General features: G+C 35.5%; 1 protein-coding gene across 1 annotated transcript in view; it reads left to right on the forward strand.

The window, feature by feature from the left end:
• The first annotated feature begins 1,804 nt into the window (after positions 1-1,804).
• Positions 1,805-20,722, forward strand: part of LOC129078874 (desmoglein-1-like) — a 36,768-nt gene continuing 17,850 nt past the window's right edge. Inside the window, exons 1-9 of the mRNA XM_054583846.1 lie at positions 1,805-1,849; positions 10,837-10,872; positions 11,139-11,270; positions 12,467-12,622; positions 14,388-14,532; positions 15,231-15,397; positions 17,526-17,660; positions 17,953-18,138; positions 20,220-20,479. Coding sequence (XP_054439821.1) covers positions 1,805-1,849; positions 10,837-10,872; positions 11,139-11,270; positions 12,467-12,622; positions 14,388-14,532; positions 15,231-15,397; positions 17,526-17,660; positions 17,953-18,138; positions 20,220-20,479 — 1,262 coding nt within the window. The remainder of the gene's footprint in view (positions 1,850-10,836; positions 10,873-11,138; positions 11,271-12,466; positions 12,623-14,387; positions 14,533-15,230; positions 15,398-17,525; positions 17,661-17,952; positions 18,139-20,219; positions 20,480-20,722) is intronic.

Here is a 20,722-nt window from a genome sequence, read left to right on the forward strand (position 1 = left end):
GAAAGGGGCTGGAGAGGTTGCTGCTTTCCCAGTGCTCTAGGTATTGGGATTGTTGGAGCAGGGCATTGAGTTAGGGGGCAGCCAAGGTTGGCTCTGGCTGAAGAGGGCCTGTGCACACCCTAGTGCCTACCCAGACTTCAAGGTCGACAATCATTCACTCGCCACGCAAAAGCTGTGAGAGTGGGCTCCTTCTTCCCTGGTGTCCAGTGAGTCCTCAGTCATTCATGCCATGCAGCCCTCCTGCTAACATATTGCTCAGCCCAAGTCAGAGGGCGACACTCACATTGTATATTACTCGACTAATGAGAAATTTGGCCTGACCGTCTCCTTTTATTTTATTTATTCATATCAACCAATTCTAATTATATGTATTCTTATTCATTGCAAGCAGATATAGGCAGCCTGTGTCTTCCCTCTAAGCTCCATGATGAGTAGCATGAATATTCAAACCTCTGTTGAGAAACCTTCTTTGTCACACATCTGCAGTGAAATGACAGCATTCTGTAGAAGGAAAACTTTCTGTAAAACATTTTGTAAAATGTCCTTTCTAGGACATTTTAGCATCTTTTTGGTCATAATCAACTTTTATACAATCCAAAAGGTCTTTCATTTCAGATCACCATTTCAAATTCCATAGACTTCCTGCCACACACAATATTTATACCTGACATTGGGAGGTGAAGAGAACACTTCCCAAGAACACTGTCAAATGCTGCCTGCCTTGTGGGAGTCACTATTTATTTCACAGACTCAAGGTTTCTCAGTTTCCCATTTGCATGTGTGGGCAGCCGTCTCTTCAGTTCATTCCCCATGTTCTAATTGGCTCACTCTACAGGTTCTTGGCTCTGTGCTTGGGAATCGTAACTGGCTTTTAACCCACCTCACCTGAACAGCAGCTTCTGTGTGTATTTCAGACAGAGATCCTCATTTTTTTAATTTCAAATGGATTTTAATTAGAAGTTTTGTTTATTTACTTTTTAATCTGATGTAGTAATATTGTAGTATTTTTTACTGCACTTGTAAAAGGCAAAACTTGAAAGAGAGAAAAAATGTTGTGGGAGAGAATGTATTCATTCAGAGAAAACAGAGACTTCCCCTGGACTTAGGCTGGTCACTTAAAGGCATGGACCTTATAATTGTAAGTATCAGAGTTTTGCTTGCATGAGCTGATGTTTTCAAAAATCCTCACTCTTAACACTAGCAGATTTTCTGTCTCATAAAAAGCAACTTTGAAAATGACTGGATATTTCCTAACATCCACTGAAATGGAAAGTTTATAATTTTCCACCGTGACCTGAGTATCTGGCTATGAGCATGAGCCAGATAATCCTCTTGGAATGCTATAAACTTTCATCCATATTCTACTGCCTTTTTAATATGGGAAGAAGCTAAACAACTTGTGAATAGAGCAGAGGGTGAAAACCTCCTATCGATTGCATCATTCTCTATACTTCTTATCATTTAAAATACCTGCCACTGAAAACCTTCCGTTAAAGGAGTGAATCTGCCATTCCCTACAGAGAGCTGCCTTTTAGTCTGAAGAAGGGTGTGTCCTAAGCTTTTACCTGGGAGCAAGGATGATCTTGTTAAGCATCTTCATGAGACCAGCCCAAGTGTTTAGGGTGGGGATCTAGACTGGTTATACGTAGCTTCAGTCCTTCTCCCAGCAAAGGCAGAAGCCTGCATGTAGAACATCTACTGGGAAGTTATTTCAATCAGACACCGGCTGAGTGGAGGGAAGAAAAAGAACAGAGGAGAACAAGCAGCACTCCCCTGGTCCTGGATGTGAGAGCGCCCAGCAGCGATGGACTGGCACTTTGGAACAGCTGCAGTGCTGCTCATTTTTCTGGTAAGTGGGTTCTGTTTAAAAACCTTCATAATCTCTCTCATTGTCAGCAAGTGAGAACTTTTTAGACAGTGTTGTTTAGAGTTATCCCTAACCTAACCCATTAAAAGTTGATGTTAATGACAATGTGATTTTATGAACTAGATTTTTAAATCGTATTTCTCTCTTTAATTGAAGACTCAAGATGGTATTAATGCATCAGTGTCAGCTCATCATATGACATCTCTGACATCAAAGCCATTGCTGTGTCATTCTGAGAAAATATGAAATTTGGGGGAGTCATCTCACTTTTTAATAGCACTTTGTTGTTCAAATTCTCTTCTGCTGCTGTGTTTTTAATGTAATAGCACAGGCATGTCCTGCTTTTTAACTTAAACATTTTTATACTCTTTTGGTATCTCTGCTGGTAGATCTGCTGTAGTTTTTAAAACATAGGAACAGGATCCATATAAACTAAAAACAACAGTTTGTGACTGGCCTCACTATCAAGATAACCTCATTGTTTCTATATGTGCCTGGGATCCCCATCACTAATATCAAAAGTCCAACACTGTTAACCTCTGAATTTATTCAAAGCAGTATTTTTATTTAAAAAAGTATGATGGTATGGGAGATTTATAAATGACATGGTAAGTGAAGGCATGTCTATAATTAAGAAGTGTAATTATTACAATACTGGTTCTTACTGGTTCTTAAGAAAATCTTAATATACAAGTTGCTATTAATTATCAGACATATGATGTACAAGTTGCACATTAATTATCAGACATATGTAATAAAAAGGTATATCATTGTCCTCCTTTCACATTAGTAGTTTTATCTTTTAAAGGTAATACGAAGTACAGAACCTATGTGTTGCATCAATTTCCATGCCACTCATGACACAAATTTCTAAACCACAATCTCCCTAATAGTAAAGGTAACGTAATCCAGAGGCAGAGCCAGTTAAACAGTAATCCAACCTCACAGGGCATTTGTGTGCTATGGTTCATATTTGTTTCTGCTTGCTTAAGTTTTAACTGGATTGTTGCATTTCGATAGTAACAAGTTAGATCTTTGATTCAAGATTTGTTTTCATTAGTTTATTAATTAAGACACGTCATAACCAGTGGGTTTAGTTATAAATGAGCATCAATAAGCTGGTAGCTTTAGAGCCAGATTGCCTTTTAAACATAACCTCCACCCCATGGACCTTCTAATGGACCTTCAGGATCAGTTGATACCATAACTTGGGATGTGGTGGGAACTAATGAGTGTTACGCAGTATGTCATTGGGATAGAGGAGCATTTGTACATTGTGAAATTTTAAAAAATACTTTCATTTTTAATTTTATAGAAATTTGATCTTTTAAGGTCTATTATAGTTACAGTTGATTATTCAGATGCATATGTACATTCATTAATCTAAAAGATACCTTATTTCATTATATATATGAACATTTTTATTTACATCCTATAAAATTCCTTTAAACAGCCATTTTCCAATAGTCATTCTTCATTAAAATCTATTATTTTATCAAAATCATGTATCCTTTTTGAATTTTCTCTTTGTAGAGAGATTTCTGGGCATTTTTACTGTATTTCCTGAGTCTGGGTAGGTTTCTTTTGTGTGAATGGTTTGTCTGTTTGTTTGTTTTTTGCCATATTTTACCTTAGGATCAATCACATTTCTCATATGCCTTATGAAAATTATCTCTCAAAGAACTTAGTCTATGATGAATTCAAATATTTCACTTTTACATTATTATAACACTTTTGTAAGACATTTCACTTTCTAAGGTTTGGAAAATCATAATTTATTTTCACTACTTACTGATTTAACCATTTGATTTGGATAAATGTCCTTTGGAATTCTGTAGTCTATTTTTGCTTTAAAATACATTTTTTTCCTGAAGGGTGACCACCACTGTAGAAGACTCTTTCATTTATCTTTCTGCTACTCTCACTATGAATGTTTGCTTTTACAAAAAAAAAAAAAAAAAAAAGAATAGAAATGTATGTAAAGCCTTTATATTCTATTCTGCTCAAAATTGATAAGTGAAAACCTACAGTAGGGAGCACAGCTGGAAAATTTTGTATAACTTTAAGACATTTAAACTGGTAGTACCTTTTATGCAAATCCATTTGAGAACTGGGCAGCCATCTATTTGCTGTGTATGCAAACATCTATATGTTGTGTAGTCTTCTCGATATACCTGAAGGTATAGACGTTGTTCAAATAAGTGGATTAGAACTGGGAGAATAAAAATGAAGAAGCTGCTTTTACAGTGACCCATATTGCCACAGGATTATTCCATTTAGACAAGTCTTTGAATAGAAAATAGCTTATACCTGTTATAACACAGCAAGTCAAATAAATGATATTGGATCTGCATTTATTTTTTGCACCTTTTGGCTTCCATGAAATTAGTATATGGGTGGCTATGCTAAGCTAAGGAACAATGTTACTTATGTGCCAAATATAAGAAGTCTCTGAGAATGCTTGTGACAGTTATATAAGGTATGGCATGGTCACTGTGGGAAAGCAAAAGAGAACCAGTAGGGCTTTTATAGTTTTAATGATTTTTAAAACTTGTAACTTTCTTAGGTCCAGTGAGTACAATCACTTTTGAGTTGTCTTTTTCTATAAAGCAAAATTCTGTAGCAAAAAACTCAAATTTTGTAGCAAAAAACTCAAATAAATTTATCTTTATCTAGTACGAAGAGTGATCCAGTTTCTTCAGGACATGATACCAGCCTAGCTACTTCTATTTTCATGGTTAGCATTTCCTTTCCCAAAAAGCCTTGTAACCACCTGATAATCTAAGCCCACACTGTGAACTTAGCTGAAATTATTTATTACTTAAGCAGGAGTTTACCTGAGTATTTCTCAGCACTTAGAAAAAAATACGGAAAAAATAATACAAGTGTGGACAAAAATAGGCTTACAGTTGTGAATAAGCTAAGCACAGTTTATTCTTGTATTATTATTTATTAATTATTGTATTATTTATTTGTATTAAAATGGTAAGCATACTTGGTCCCACCCCTGTATATACTTTATTACATAATTCATCAACTTATTTGAAATGGACATCTTAAATTCCTATATTTATGTTCAGTGATGACAAAAGGGAAGAATTAACAAACTACTGATTTCTCGAGTACATATTAATAATGATATATATAATAGATATTAGTATTTTGGTAAAAATTTTATAAAAAATGAAAGCAGTATTTCTGTTCACTTGTTAGTAAAATTTATAAATTGTATTTGAGCAAAATCAATTCCACTTACATAGGGTTCTTAAGTGCAGTTTTCATGGCACATTTTAAGACCGACATCTTTCACTTTTATGAAAATGGAGAGTTCAAATGTATCATCATTTAATTGGTTTTTGTTGCTGCAGAGGAAAGGTATTTTGCCATGTCTGATTTAGGCAATAGAAAAACTTAAAATGCTGCCTTAATAAATCCAAAGACTTGGCCCATAACTAACGAAATACGCCTACTTAACAGGGCTCATGACTCTAGAAAAACAACATTCTTGTCTATATCCAGAGCACTGAATTTCTGATAATGCTTTCAAGGACATTATTGCTGAATGTCCTCATGTCCTAACGGGAATCACCTAACACATAAGCAGGAGGCATGCTTAGGGTTGCAGTTAGACTCCCTGTGTTCCCACCAGTGAGGGAACACCCTTAGAGATTAGATTCCTGGGTCATCCACCCTTGCTGATGGATGCTTGACATGCAAATTCCTTAAATGGATTTAGGCGGTCAAAGAAGCTTAAATGTCAATGGTTGCTGATCATACCCTCAACTAGTCTAGGAGAATAGAGCTCAGTCCTTTATACTTATAGGAGAATAGAGTGTCTGATGAAAACCCACATCCCCCAAATTAATGGCTGACTGTTGCTTATAAAATTACTAGACTATAAGTAATTTGAGGGCAGGATCTGTCTGATTCACATTTGTACGTTTCATGGTGCTTTGCACCAATGTAAGATTGCTCAGTAGGTATCTAATCAGACTACATAGAGGCATCAGAAGGGAATTTTTGGATAGTTTATATTTTCCTTCCCCTACACATTCCAAAAATTGTCAAGGTATTAAACATGGAAATAATCATGTTGAGTTTCCCTAACACTGATTTTTATGATGTAGCATTACGTTTACTTTACTTTTCATCTAAGGCTTACCATAATATTTCTAGTGCTTAAGCCTTTAAAGGTCTTATTACAGCCTTGGATCCACATCAATATATACTTGTCAAATAAATAAACCGATGAACACATAAGAGAAATCAACTTATCAAGAAGTCAACTGCAGAATGCTAACTTTTGTGCAAGTAATAAAGAGGAAACACAAAAGAAGTTTTTTAAAAGAAGCGATCTTTTATATTTTAGCTTTATATAAGTACATTCTTGTGGTGTCTGTAACACTTAAATATATTAGAAAGGAATGCTTAACCAAAAATGCCAAGTAACTGGAAGACCACTTCACAGTTATTAAATGCAAGAGGTTTTCATTATAAAAATTATAAATCACTAGTTTCAAGACCATTTTTGTTACAGTAAAACAATGTAAAACACAATATTTAAAAAAGAACCCAAAACAATATAATTATTGATTCATTGAAATTAGCATGCAATTTTGTATCCTGTGGTTGATGGGTTTTCCTTTTGAAAAAACATACGTGGTTTGGCTTCTAAAATATAGATGATGGGAAGAGTCATTGAGGATTCACTTCAAGTGAATTATTCAGTGCTACCAGAATTTTTGCATTACAAGAGGTTTTAGGCTCATATACAGAAGTGAACTGGTAACTTACCCTTATGTCCGTATCAAGGGGGACAAGAGACTAAGAGGTACTCAATGCGTTTGACTACTCTTATATTTATCTCTAAGTAAATCTCATTCACAGTCTCCACAGAACATATTTCCAAATTATTTTGGAATTTATATTACTCCCCTAATTACCCAAAAAACAACTTTATCCTTACCCTAATTCTGGATCATCCAGTATGATGCCCTTCAATTTCCCTGTCCTAATCGATTGATTTTAATCTCCACTATCTCACTCTTCCTTACCCTCTGTCTTCAGAGCCCTTTCTTTCCCCCTCCTCCCTCCTGCTCATCACGTACCTCCAGCAAGTACTTTCTCAACCTCTCCTGTTTCAACTCAAAATCTCCCACTATTCTCTTACTCTACTTTGAAAAATCCACCTCTCCCTCTCCCCAAATGTCTCCTTGGACACATCCTCCTATTTTGTCACTTCTATTTTCTTCTACCACCAAATTTCTAAAAAAAAAAAAAAAAAAAAAAAAGGCATCTTTTTGTCCTCTTTTCCTCCATTTGTTCCCCCTCCTTGTGAGTCAGGAAGGGCCTGTTCCATCCAACTGAGATCATTCTCCTGAAGGTCACAGAAAACCTCAGTTTGTCAGCATTCACTCTGCTCCATTTTGTATATCATCTAACATTTGTTCACACTCTGTTTTTCAATTCTCCTTCCTTAGACATTCATGACATTGCCTTATATTTTCCTCCTATTTTTTTGGCCACTTTTCTATCTCTTTTATTTTTTCTTGGTTATGTGTCATGGTTCCCAATTATATAAACTCAGGAATTCCCCTGGTTTCATCCTCAGCCATGGGCTATTTCTTTTCTGTGTTCTCTACTTTAGGGATTTCAAATTCTCCCATGATTCCAACCATTCCCCTGAGCTGGTGTCCCACAAGTCTATGTGTGAGGACTAAACTCTTGTTCATGGTGCTGACATATATTTCAAATCACTAAACATCTTCACCCGGCATTTCTCTGGCATCGCAAACTGGATGTGTTCTAACTTGCTAAACTGTGCTTCTGCCTTGCTCCTGATCTCCTAGTTTAAAACTGCAATGACCCACATACCACTTGTTTTCAAACTCTGTCAGTTTCAACCCAGCTATATCTCTCCCTGGATCTTTCCCAGTTTCCTCATCTCTGCACTGACTTGATACAGAAATTCAACTGCTCCCTTGCCTATAATTGCTGCTTCTTCCCACCACCTCCATCAATTTTTGTCAAAGTCTTCTTTTAAATCCACAACTTTATCATCTCCTTTTCATGATCAAGAAACTTCAATATTTTCCTACTGCACATAGAGATTTGGTGTTAAAATTCCAAAGGTAACTGCATATAACCTAGTCAATACCTGTGATTTTAAGAATGAGAAAACTGAAGCTCATTGAATTTAGCAGGTAAAGTGAAAGTTTTCTGACTTGACTTAATGTTCTTTTTATCTCATTATTTTTCCTTTAAAAGTCAGAGAGAACTTTGCTTCAGAGTTTATTTTAGACTCTGAGCAAAAGGCAACATGGGTATGTCAGCACACCATGTTTTTAAGAAGACTTGGCAGTTTTTTAATTACTAATCCAATTGAGAGCCTGACTATACAGTGAAACCTACTCAGTCTTCTGCCTAAATTGTCTCTCATGAGAAAAAGAATGACCCAGTTTCATAAAGTGGGAAGGTTAGCGGCCTCCGGCATGGCTCTCCAAAACAAACAGTGGCGCTGACACTTCAGTGTGGTAAGGAAGTGCAAGACAGATAACAGATGAATACGCAATCCTGTAGCTATGAAGAACTGGCTTCCAAACAGACAAATGAGGTATCCCCACAGCCCCATACAACACCCACAAATGAGAAGAGTAAGTGTTCATGAGTTCAAGGTAGCAAGAGGCACACAGCTGCATCAACATCATTTCAGTTCTGCACCCAAGCGGGACTCTACGATAACATTTCGATTACTTGTCCAAACCATTTGGTCTATGTGCTTTTCTTCTTAGCCCTCTCCCCCAGTATGACTATTATTGTTGTCATTATTATTGTATATGACCATTTTGAATCACAAGGACATGAGGCTAGATTAAAATTGGAACTTATTTTTGAATTCTCAACATTGTAATGTTAATTCCCTGTAGTTTGTTTTATTTAGTAATTTACATAAACAGGCTATTTTGTACTTAATTGTAAAACCCACATCTCAAGCACAAATTTAGGCTGAATTGTAATGGATTGTGTTTAGTCATTAATATCGAAACCTCAATTTCTTCATCTGTAAAATTAAGGTAGTTATAGTATTGACCATGTGTTATGTGTGAAAGTTAAATGAATGGATTTCTGTAAACATGTTGCCTAGTACTTACTTATTTAATGAATTGTAATGATGATAATAATAATGATTAATGTTAAATATATACCATGAGTATATAACTCCTACAATAACAATATTATCTTTTTAAATTATTCATATTGACCATAGTACAAATTTTCTTGAATTATCAAGGCAATTTTTTAAAACTATGTACTTAGACATTAAAATTTATTTTAATTTAATGGTGAAATTAAAACTCATTATAAACTTATTTACTATATTTTGAAATTACTATTATTAGTATTTTTAAAGATTTTATTTATTTATTTATTTATTTATTTATTTTTGGAGAGAGGGGAAGGAAGGCAGAAAGACTCAGAGAGAAACAGCAATGTGTGGTTGCCTCTCACCCACCTCCCGCACTGGGGATCTGGTCTACAACCCAGGCATGTGCCCTGACCAGGAATTAAAACGGAGACCCTTTGGTTCTCAGGTCGGCACTCAATCCACTGAGCCAGGGCAATTATTAGCGTTTTTAAAAGGCAAATCGTAATTTTTAAAAAATCCTCATCTGAGGACACTCTTCTTGATTTTAGAGAAAGCAAAGGGAGAGAGAAAAAGAGGGAGAGAAACATTAATAAGAGAGAATAATGATCAATTGGTTGCCTTTTGTATGCGCCGAGAGCAGGGACCCAATCTGAAACCTAGGCATGCACCCTGGGAATTGAGCCCATGACCTTCAGATTGGAGGATGATGCCCAACCATCTGAGCCACACTGGCCAGAGGGAAAAACAAAAACTGAAGATTCACAGTGTATTAATTCTAAGTGTAATTTAAAACAATAAATGCAAACTAGCCTTCAAATTCACACCTAATTTTTTAGACAGATGTTTTACAATGTCTTAAGTGTGCTGATATGTTAAACTTAATACATAAGTGTTTGTGTTTTTAAAAATGACTTTGGTTTTTAGAGAAAAATAAGTTAAATTACCCATATTTAACACTAAAAATCATGTGTAAAGGTCAAGGCCAGACCTGAGCTGAAATTAGGCAGAGCTATAGTTGACTAACTTACTTATTTAATGCAAGAGAAAAAAACTAATGTAAGTTGCTTACCCAGCGATTTGTCACTACAGTCTGAAAGTTCTTCTTGCTATGGATGGATGCATTTATATCACTAACTTTGTTTAGGGCAAACAATAAAACATCAAATATGAGCTCATTTATACATAGATACAATTATTTGTTTTTATTTTAGAACTTCATATTCTCATATTTCAAAGCAAGTACAAAATTATCTTAAGATTTTCAAGAGTGATAGAAAATAGCTCACTTAAAATTAGAATGTAAAGAAGCAAATATTTTGAAGCTTCCTGGATACTCTCTACTTCGTATTCTTTCTTCATCCCAAAATATTATTCTTCTATTTCCAACTGAGTCTGCTCAGATGCTAAAGCTATAGTCAAAAGTTTTAGTATCATAACTTACTGTTGAACTACACCAAATATCTCCAGCTCTTCAGGCACAGGATTTACTAAGAGAACACTGTTCTCCAACTTTCATTTCCACTGTGTTCTAGTTTATATTACCCTCGCTCATATGATTATGAGTATCTGCTTAAGCTAAGAATGGAAAAGTTTAAAAAATACAGTGGAAAAAAAGATAAGCAAAATTAGAAAGTAAAAACTAAAAGAAAAGGAATCATTAGCATCATTATCAGACCTGAGAGATAAACCAGGTCCACCTGCTGTCTAGACCGAGAAAATAATTTTAATGACTCAGATGTTTGATTTTTTTAATGATTTGATAAAATAAATTAGAAAGCGTTTATTAAAAAATTAAATATTGTGTTTATTGTATTTTTTATAGGTGGTGGTAGAAATTAACAGTGAATTTCGAATCCAGGTAACATATATCACATTTTTTTCTTCAATTTAAAAACAAGGAAAATGGTTTGAGAGTAACAACATATCCCCGCCACCCCACCCCCAAAATCATCCTTATAAGTAAAGTTAATGTTATGTTGAAATTAATAGAATTTCAAAATTACCAGTCTTCCCAAACAATTATCCTTTCTGACATGACAGCTACCCCTTCTACTAGTTTTTTAATGGAATGTGAATTATGAATAAAAGTTAATAGGTACCATTACTTTACCCTGCCCATTCAAGGTACGAGATTATAACACTAAAAATGGCACCATCAAGTGGCATTCAATCAGAAGGCAAAAACGTGAATGGATCAAGTTTGCTGCTGCCTGCCGTGAAGGTGAAGACAACTCTAAAAGGAACCCGATAGCCAAAGTGAGTATCAACCCCAAAACATAAAAAATCAAAATGGATGAAGTTAAAGTTTCAAAAGAACCTGTCTTTTAAATATTTTATGAACATATCTCACTGAGAAGTTATGATGTAAAACAGAATAGTCATTCAGGTTATGAAAATTGAAGCCATTAAAAGGATAAGTTAAGAAATGTAGGCACTCGCTTAAACAGTTAAACACCGACTCACCTTACTGGTGAAATTAATACACATACGTAATCATGTGTTACCTTAAACTCTAGATTTTATAATGATAGTGATTTAAGTAATGAATTTACCACTCGGCACAGTTAGAGGAACTATTTCAATGTCTGCTCTTTCTGCCTCATAATCTATTAGAATTAAATTCCTGCTTTTGGCTTGTTTATGAGCATTCACCATGTACCCTCTTTTGTAATATTTTTCCTTTCACTTCCCTTTATGTCTTTGTAAAGAACACGCACACATGCACACTGAGAAACACATCCTTACTCACTAATTCACTCATATATGAATATATACATATATGTACACTGACACACATTCAAACATAATACTTTCACACAGATACACACAAGAGATACTCCCATACAATAATTTATTTCAAAAAACTGTCCTGGTTTCTATAACCATTTATTTAAGCTGGTCTCCTCACTTTCCTGCTAAAACATCCTCCCATTTTCAGAATTAAGACCTTCTACATACAGTCAGATATATTTTCTTACCTACGTAAATCCACCTCAATCTTCTCTAAAACAACATTTAAAGTTGTTTTATAATTGGAAGATAAAAGTTAATGTAATAACAATTGGTCTACTCCTTAAGATGGCAAGTTCCCTCCTCTAGACTTAGTGCTAGCATGGAGCCTGAAAATAATATAATCAAATTGTAAATGATGAGGGAATGAGTGAATCATAAATGATCTAATACATTAAATGAATTAGGGTGATAATTTTATTTTTTATTATTTGGTAGAAATACACGTAGAATTTCTTCTATTACATTAACAATAACCACTGAAAATATTAGGGCTGTAACTACGTCACTTATCTAGTAAAATAGTTTCCTACTTCCAGAACTTCCCCCAAAATAACAGGGACAGAACATTCAACACATCTTTAAAAAGAGAGCAATTATATATGAAGTGTAACAGACTTATTTTGCAGCCTGTCATGTTTTCAACTGTGCTCTTTCCGCAGATCCATTCAGATTGTGCTGCAAACCAGCAAGTTACATACCACATCTCTGGAGTAGGAATTGATCAACCACCTTTGGGAATCTTTGTGATTAATCAAAAAACTGGTGAAATCAACATAACATCCATAGTTGATCGAGAAGTCACCCCGTTTTTCATTGTAAGTGAGTGCTGTGTCAATATACACGTTCAGTCCTAAGTTATTTTTGGAATATCTCAAGCTCAGCTCATATTTGATTTCATTTTAAGAGTCTCAGTATAGGTATTTTGGGTTGTCTTTTAATTCATGAGCAGCTATGACCCAGAGACACAGAGAGAGGGCTGAGAGACTGAAGAGTGTTTCGCTTAATTGCTTTAGCAAAAATGCTAACCTTTGGCCTGGCCCAAGTGGCAGACTAGAGCATTTGCATTGGAGGGCAAGTACTCAACCTTTACTTTCCTTAATACAGTTGAGAATGTTGGTCTCCGCCAACTCCAGGGCCAAGTGATGATTCTATAGGTGCTACAGGAGCCTTTTCTTAGTGAACATACTTTCCTATAAGTGCACGTTGCTCAAGCTCACCTGAGCACAGCATTTGCCTTGGAAAGACTTCAGTTCCTCTTTAAATGAATTTTACTCTGTTCTTTACGGTAGCTATGACAAAGCTTAAGTGCTCACTCTTCAAACCCTTAACGTCATTCCTACTGCAAGCAGCTGACCTCATACCAACTCCATTAAAATATCTCAGGCTCTCTGCCACAGACTCCTACAATTAATTCTCCCTGCCTGCTCAGAAATGGTCTACCTTAAATCCAAAAGCAAGATGAACCTTCTATGTTTCTTTAATATAGCTCAAGAGTTTCCATTTTCCCATAATTACCTGGTATTCAAGAACTTTATTTTTCTGCTTGCTCTGTGGGTTGCTTCCATCGTAGTCTATACACTTGTTAGTACTTAATATTAAAACTAATGACGAAAAACTTTCTTCATTTTGTAATCTCTTCTATTAAAACCCCATTCAATCCATCTCCATAAATACCTCTAAAAATAGCCTTGCTGCTTTCATTCATACTGCTTGTCTGTATTCTTAAGACTATTTTCATTCTTTTGCTAATTTTAATTTTTAAATCATGTTTACTCTATTACAGTTGTCTCAATTTTTCCCGCTTTGCCTTCCTCCACCCATCCCCCATCCCTCCTCCCAACTCCCACAGTCAATTCCCACTTTGTTGTCCATGTCCATGGGTGATTCATGCATATTCTTTGTCTAATCCCTTCTCATTCTTTCCACTATTAGTCTTCTATTCCACATTTATATCCCTCACTCATTTTCCACAATGTTGTCCCCAAAATTCTCTAAAACAGCATACCAGCCTATTAGCTTTTGTTAAAGCACAACACATTTTTACATGAAATATACCATAGGTAAAATAATATACATTATATTATACTTATGCACACACCTAATAATAATGAGAATACAAGCACCCATATAGCCACGACCTACCTTACGAACGCTCTGTTTCTTCGAAGCTCCCATGGGACTCTCCTTTACCACAGCCTCAACCCCAGTAGTCCCTATTCCTAATTCCAAACACTGCCTTTTCATTACTTTGTTTCTTCCTTCCATGAATCCCTTTCCTTGGAACACCCAGCCGATTCCCAGCTCCACTTGTTGAAATTCCCTTCAAGATCTACCTCAGTCATTGCGTTTCCTATGATAGCCTAGTGTTGCTGTTCGTCCTTTCATAGCTGGTCATGTGACCTTTCCTCAAATGGTATTTTTTGTTCATTTTTACCTGCACTTATTGACTGTAAGTACTGCTTGTGCTTACACTCCAGTAGTGTTATTTTTTTTCAGTTACACAGTGCCTAGTACTGATCCAAGCAAAATAAAAATGTAAGATTTGTTGAATTATATAATTATTCCTCTTTTATTTTCCAGATCTACTGCCGGGCCGTAAATGCACAAGGCCAAGATTTAGAGAGGGTTCTTGAGCTCAGAGTTAGGGTCTTGGATATAAATGACAACCCTCCAGTGTTTTCTATGTCTACTTTTCTAGGACAAATAGAAGAGAATTCTAATGCAAGTAAGTAAGCAACTTTATTAAGTAATTAAGCATATATTGGCTTCCAGATCATTCTTCATCAAAACTGCTTCTAGCATTAATGGTAAAGATGAAAGATAGGACAAAGGATGTAGTTAAATAAGCATCTTTTTAAACCTTCTACTTCCCTAGCCCTGAACTAGGGACCATTCAAAACAGAGCAATAAGACATATTTACTGAGGATGCATTAGCCAGTAGGAAGTGTGTATGATTTTCTCACATGAAGCTGCTTAATTTGCTCATGAACTCACAGAGGACAGTACTGTTATCATCCCCATTGACAGGTGTGGAAACTGAGACCAAGGTCATACATCAGGAAAGTGCCACAAAGTTGAGAAGCTGATGGTATCAGTTTGTTTAATATCATTTTGTTTCACCACAGTGACCTTAAAAAAACAACAACATTAGACTAGAATAGGAAATGGAAAGGCAGAATCCAACATTTCTATGTTTTCTAACTATCAGCAATCTCTAGGTTCTTGGTAAAATGTGATCTGTCGTCAATGCAAACGTATAGAAAGGAGGTAATATATGACTACGTGAGAGGAGGAGAAAGGAAAAATGGAAAAGTGCACATGATGTGAACCAAAAAGCCTAACAAGTTGTTGAAAAAGTAAGATACTATATTATGACAAAAATGGAAACTGTCCAATAGCAATACATTTTCCTTGATTTCTAGATACCCTGGTGATGAAACTCAATGCTACTGATGCAGATGAACCCAATAATTTGAACTCCAAAATAGCCTTCAAGATCATAAGCCAGGAGCCTTCTGATTCATCCATGTTCATTATCAACAGATACACTGGCGAAATTCGAACAATGAATAATTTTCTAGACAGAGAGGTAATTTCTTTTTCTTTGAGTGAGCGGTTAGTCCATAGGAACTGACTCTAAAAGCAAGAGTACCTAAGAGAGAAAAAAGGAACTATGTTTTAAATTTTTAATTGCCTAATCTTTTTACATAATGGTAATGACATAAAAACATCTTTAAAATGAAAAGAGGGGGTTCCTCACATACATTTTATACTGTCATTTCTTTCATTTAATCTGCCAGCATTTGCCTCAACTTAAGAAAACTGTATTCTGAGGGCCCACAACATATGCATTCAGTATTTTGCTAGAATATCCCCCACCTCGGAGAATCACAGTGCATGAACATGGCTGAGGCTCCGAGAATTTTTACAGGCTAAGCTACTGGTTTATCTTTCTTTTTTCTTTTTTTTTAAGATCTTATTTATTTGTTACTTTAGAGAGAGTGGAAAGGAGGGAGAAAGAGAAGGAGAGGAGCATCAGTGCATGGTTGTCTCTTGCCCGCCCCCAACTGAGGCCGCGGCCCACAACCCAGGCCTGTGCCCGGACTGGGAATCTAACGGGTGACCCTTTGGTTCTCAGGCCGGTGCTCAGTGCACTGAGCCACACCAGCCAGGGCTGTTTATCTTTCTTTAACACAGTATATTGTAAACTTCTTTGACAACAAAAAAATCTTCTTTTACTTCCTGTGTTGCACCTGTTGACAGCCCATTGATTACCTTGGGATATGAATCACAAAAACACAATGATCATTAACAATTAAGTAACATCCAGATCAATGTTTGCATTTACAAAACAGAAAACAATTAGTGACTGTTATCAGGTAATGATCAGCATTATAGGTTTTCTACCATGCCCCGTGGTCTCATAACTTAATGTAAAAACATCAACTTTTCATTATTTTTTAATATTTATAGAATATAGCTGACCTGTACATATTGTACGAGCTATAAATGAGGAAGTTTTACTTTCTAAGTTATACCCTATTAATTTTAGTCAATATAGCTATTTATTTTTTTTAAAGATTTTAATTATATACTTTTAGAGAGAAGGGAAGGGTAGGAGAAAGAGAGGAAGAGAAACAGCAATGTGCCAGAGATACATTGATCAGTTGTCTCTCACACACCCTGAACTGGGCAGCTGGTCCACAAGCCAGGCATGTGCCCGGACTGGGAATCAAACCAGTGACCCTTTGGCTTGCAGGAGGTCACTTAATCCACTGAGCCACACCAGCCAAGGCTCAGTAGACTTATTTAAAAATGACAATCTCCTGTTAATGGCCTAGAAGTTAAGCATAAATCAGATTATATTAACACTTCTTAATGATCCAAAAGCCATCAGTTTCTAGGTTACTTATATTTCCTTTTATACTTGCTTGAAACTATAATCAGAAGAAATGGACTATTTAGCTCTTTCTCAAGCTTTCTTAAAGAACCCAGTGAAAGTACTTTAATGTCGAAAGAGTTGTAGTGGTGAAAGCTGTAAGGAGGGAAAGAACTCTGTATTTACTGGGATGCCACCAGGGCACATATTCTTAATTGGGGTCCACGGGGAGACTCCGAGATGTCCCTAGCTATGAATCCTCTAAGAGTACATCACAATTTCGAATGAGAATGCAGTTATGCATATTTCTTGAAAAGCAGTCAAAGCTCATACCAGCTTCTCAAAATTTAAACACCTTGAGTAGAATCAAGAAGACAGATCATCAATAATTTCACGGCCACAACCTGCCTATATCACCCCCTGAGAAATGCAACCATGTTATCTGTCCTTTATTCCTCCACACTGGGGGCTGATTATCCAAGGTATGGAAATTTCAAACCAAAATTCTTGATAAACCTTAATTTCTTTCCTCCTGATCATTGTGACCCACTTTATCCCCTGTAAACATTTTGACATTCTGAGAATAGAATACGGAAGGAGGCCTTTAAGAGTGTTGCTTTTTAAAATGAGGTTGGACAAATATTTTGGAGACTAGAGACTAGAAGTGGCAACTTTCATATTGATTCATGTGCAATTTGTGAATTTTCCATCATCTGTTACCCTTATCACCACCATAGATTTATGTAACTTTTGTGGCAATATTTTAAAAGGACTTTGCAAGAGACAGAATAAGGACTGTCTGTATCAACTGATCTATTGTATGTAATGTGCATTTTAGCTATATAGCCAATATTCTCTTGCTGTAAGAGGTTCAGACCGAGATGGAGGAGCAGGTGGTTTGTCAGCAGACTGTGACTGCAGCATTAAAATCCTCGATGTCAACGACAACATCCCATACATGGAACACCCTTCAGTAAGTATTTGTCTTTGAAAATAATAATTTTTACTCATGACATCCTAAAATTTGTTTGAACAACCCTATTCACAGATAGATATATATGTTCTCTCTAGTCACATGCAACCCAAATTTAGACGTGTACTTTGTGCTTGTTTATTCAAAGCACAGGGAGAAAATATTTGAACACTGAAAAGTCTGACTATAAACACAGATCCTTTTTCTAAATATTGAATAACTGTAAATATTCAATATAAGTCTAGTATAATTCTCTCACTCACAGAAGTTTTTTTTTTACTTCTTTTTTCAGTATTCCATACAAATTGAAGAAAATGCTCTGTATTCAGATTTGCTCCAAATTAGAGTCATTGATTTGGATGAGGAGTTCTCAGCTAACTGGATAGCAGTAATTTTCTTTATCTCTGGAAATGAGGGAAATTGGTTTGACATAGAAATGAATGAAAGAACAAACGTGGGGATTTTAAAGGTTATTAAGGTATGGTATAATTATCCTTGTCTTTTTCCAAATGCTAATCTTAAAATAAAATGTTAAGATTTTACAAACGAGTGTATTAAAGAATGAAAATTACTGTTTTAAATGGTATATGAAATAGAGCTTTTACATAGACTTTTTGCTTATATAATTTTATGAAAGCAGACATTGAATTTTAACTCGAAACACTTCTGTTTACACAGTATTCCCTCACAGATCATAGGAATTGAAAGAAGTTCCAAGCATTAAACCTACCTTATACTTACAGAAAAAGTATGGTTAATGGTTAAAATATTGTTTTAGAATATTTAGAAAAATATTTTTAATCAGATTGAACATTAGCCTTTATAAAATGTGTCCATTTCTACATTATATGACAATCATTATACACTAAGAATATTCATCAAATAAATGAAAGTTCTTTATTCCTCCAGTGTCTTTTTATGAAATGAAATAGACTCTAACTGTAGAATCACATTCCCATCTCATTGTGGCCGCTGACCAAAGTTTATTATGACATAAATACACTAGAGATTTGGTCCAAGTCACTAGAGTTTTCCTGTGTCCCCCGTAGACTAATGATCCACCAGATTCACCTGCAGTAGAATTCCCTGTGAGACGTGAGGCAGAATGTCTGACTCCTGGGGAGCTGGCAGTGAAAACTTCACCCTGTGCTGCAAGACCTACCCGGTCTATGTTTAAAATTTGTGAAAGCGGTACATGGACTGTGTGTGGTGCGTGCAAGATGGATCTTTTTAGGAAAATATAATTCCTTTTTTGCTATTTCCTTCCTTCAGAATAATCCTCAGAAAAGACTCCTAAGGAATTCTGTCCCCTTAGGAATGTGTGATCACTTGTTTCATAAAGTGTCACCGTGGCTCTCGCGTCCATGTGGCGAGGCCCTGTGCAGAGCCTGGAGGCCATCCCTCCCAGCACCCCCGCCGTAGGTTACGCGCGCCCACGCCCACGTTCAGGCAGGTGCTGCGAGGGTCAGAGAGAGTGCGCAACCTGCTCGCGTTCTCCCGACGAGGAAGTGCTACAGCTGACATTCAGACCTCCGTCTCTCTAGCTACCCAGTCCGTATTCTTTCCACCGCGCTGCCTGGATTCCATGCTGGGGAAACGGAGTCCTAAACTATCTTACACCAAACCACTATAACGCTTGAGAAAGTTAATCTTTCCTCAATACCTCTCTCTGTAAAATGGGAATGATTTTGATTTTTTCTCCCAGACATGATATCATATATTCCCTTTTTTTGTGAATATATACTATATATAATATGTATTTGTGTTTCTGTATAATATATATGTATACATGATTTTATAGCCATTCTTTACATTGCAAATAGAGTTTATATTAGAGCAAAGACTAAAAATTTTATCTTAGTGGAGAGTTCAGTTTGTGAATAAATGGTCATCTAAGTTACTTGCATGTGAAAATTTAGAAAAACATTTGGCATAACGGATAGTTTGAGGATTTTATGCCTAGCAGGTACTGACACCATCTTTTATAATGAAAATGACTACTAGATTATTTCATAGAATGAAATATTTCTTTCACAATATGTGAAAAAAATAAGAATTTTTTTCTATTATGTATATGCTACATTCTAATACCTGACATTGAAAGTCACATTTTTATCAGTAGTAAAATTCTTCTAACAAGTTCTTTAGAGATAAAACCAGCCTAATGATGGGACATCCACTGTGTCCTGCACCTACTGTCTCTATATAGAACTACTTTCTGAAATACATGAAATGATAAAGCCAACATAAGTTGTCTTTGCGCTACATAATGCAAAGATTTGACTATCTATATTGTTTCTAATTTGGTTACCACTTAGGACTCACACATTTTCAATTTTTGTAGCAAAGGATCTAAGACAGTTGGATTTTTTCTTACTACATATAGTCTATATGTTTGTACTGAATTAAAGATAAAGAAAGAATATATTATATATTTATATGTATATATATTTAATTAAAGAAAGAAGCATAAGGATTTCTTTGCCTATTATCACAAGATTTCTTTTATTTCTAGAATTTTTTTCATATAATAAAACTATTTCACTCTGTATTTTCTAGCCCTTAGATCATGAAGCTATGCAGAATCTGCAACTTAGTATCGGTGTTAGAAATAAAGCTGAATTTCATCAGTCAATTTTGTCTCAGTACAAGCTCACAGCTACTGCAGTCTCTGTGACTGTGTTAAATGTAATTGAAGGCCCAGTGTTCCGTCCAGGTTCAAAGACATTCGGAGTAAATAGTAACATGGGACAAAATTATAAAGTGGGAGAATTTACAGCTACTGACCAGGACACTGGTCAAACTTCAACAACTGTTAGGTAAGACTGACATTTTCCAAGTAATTTTTATCACATATTGGATTAAGTACATATATTCTTTTTAGAAATGTTAAGTATGAATTAAAATATTTTTCATTATTTAGAGACTATCATCTAATTGTAAAGAATACTATCTACTGAACTATTACCTAATTTAGAGTGCTTAGCTTAAGAACATATAATTTGTATAAAATGTAAGATGTAAAAGTTTGAAGTTGTAAATTGTGGAAATATTGTATCTTT

Source organism: Pteronotus mesoamericanus, unplaced genomic scaffold (genome assembly GCF_021234165.1).
Source record: "Pteronotus mesoamericanus isolate MK-2021 breed Mesoamerican mustached bat unplaced genomic scaffold, CSHL_Meso_final contig_74, whole genome shotgun sequence".
In the NCBI taxonomy this organism is placed as follows: domain Eukaryota; kingdom Metazoa; phylum Chordata; class Mammalia; order Chiroptera; family Mormoopidae; genus Pteronotus; species Pteronotus mesoamericanus.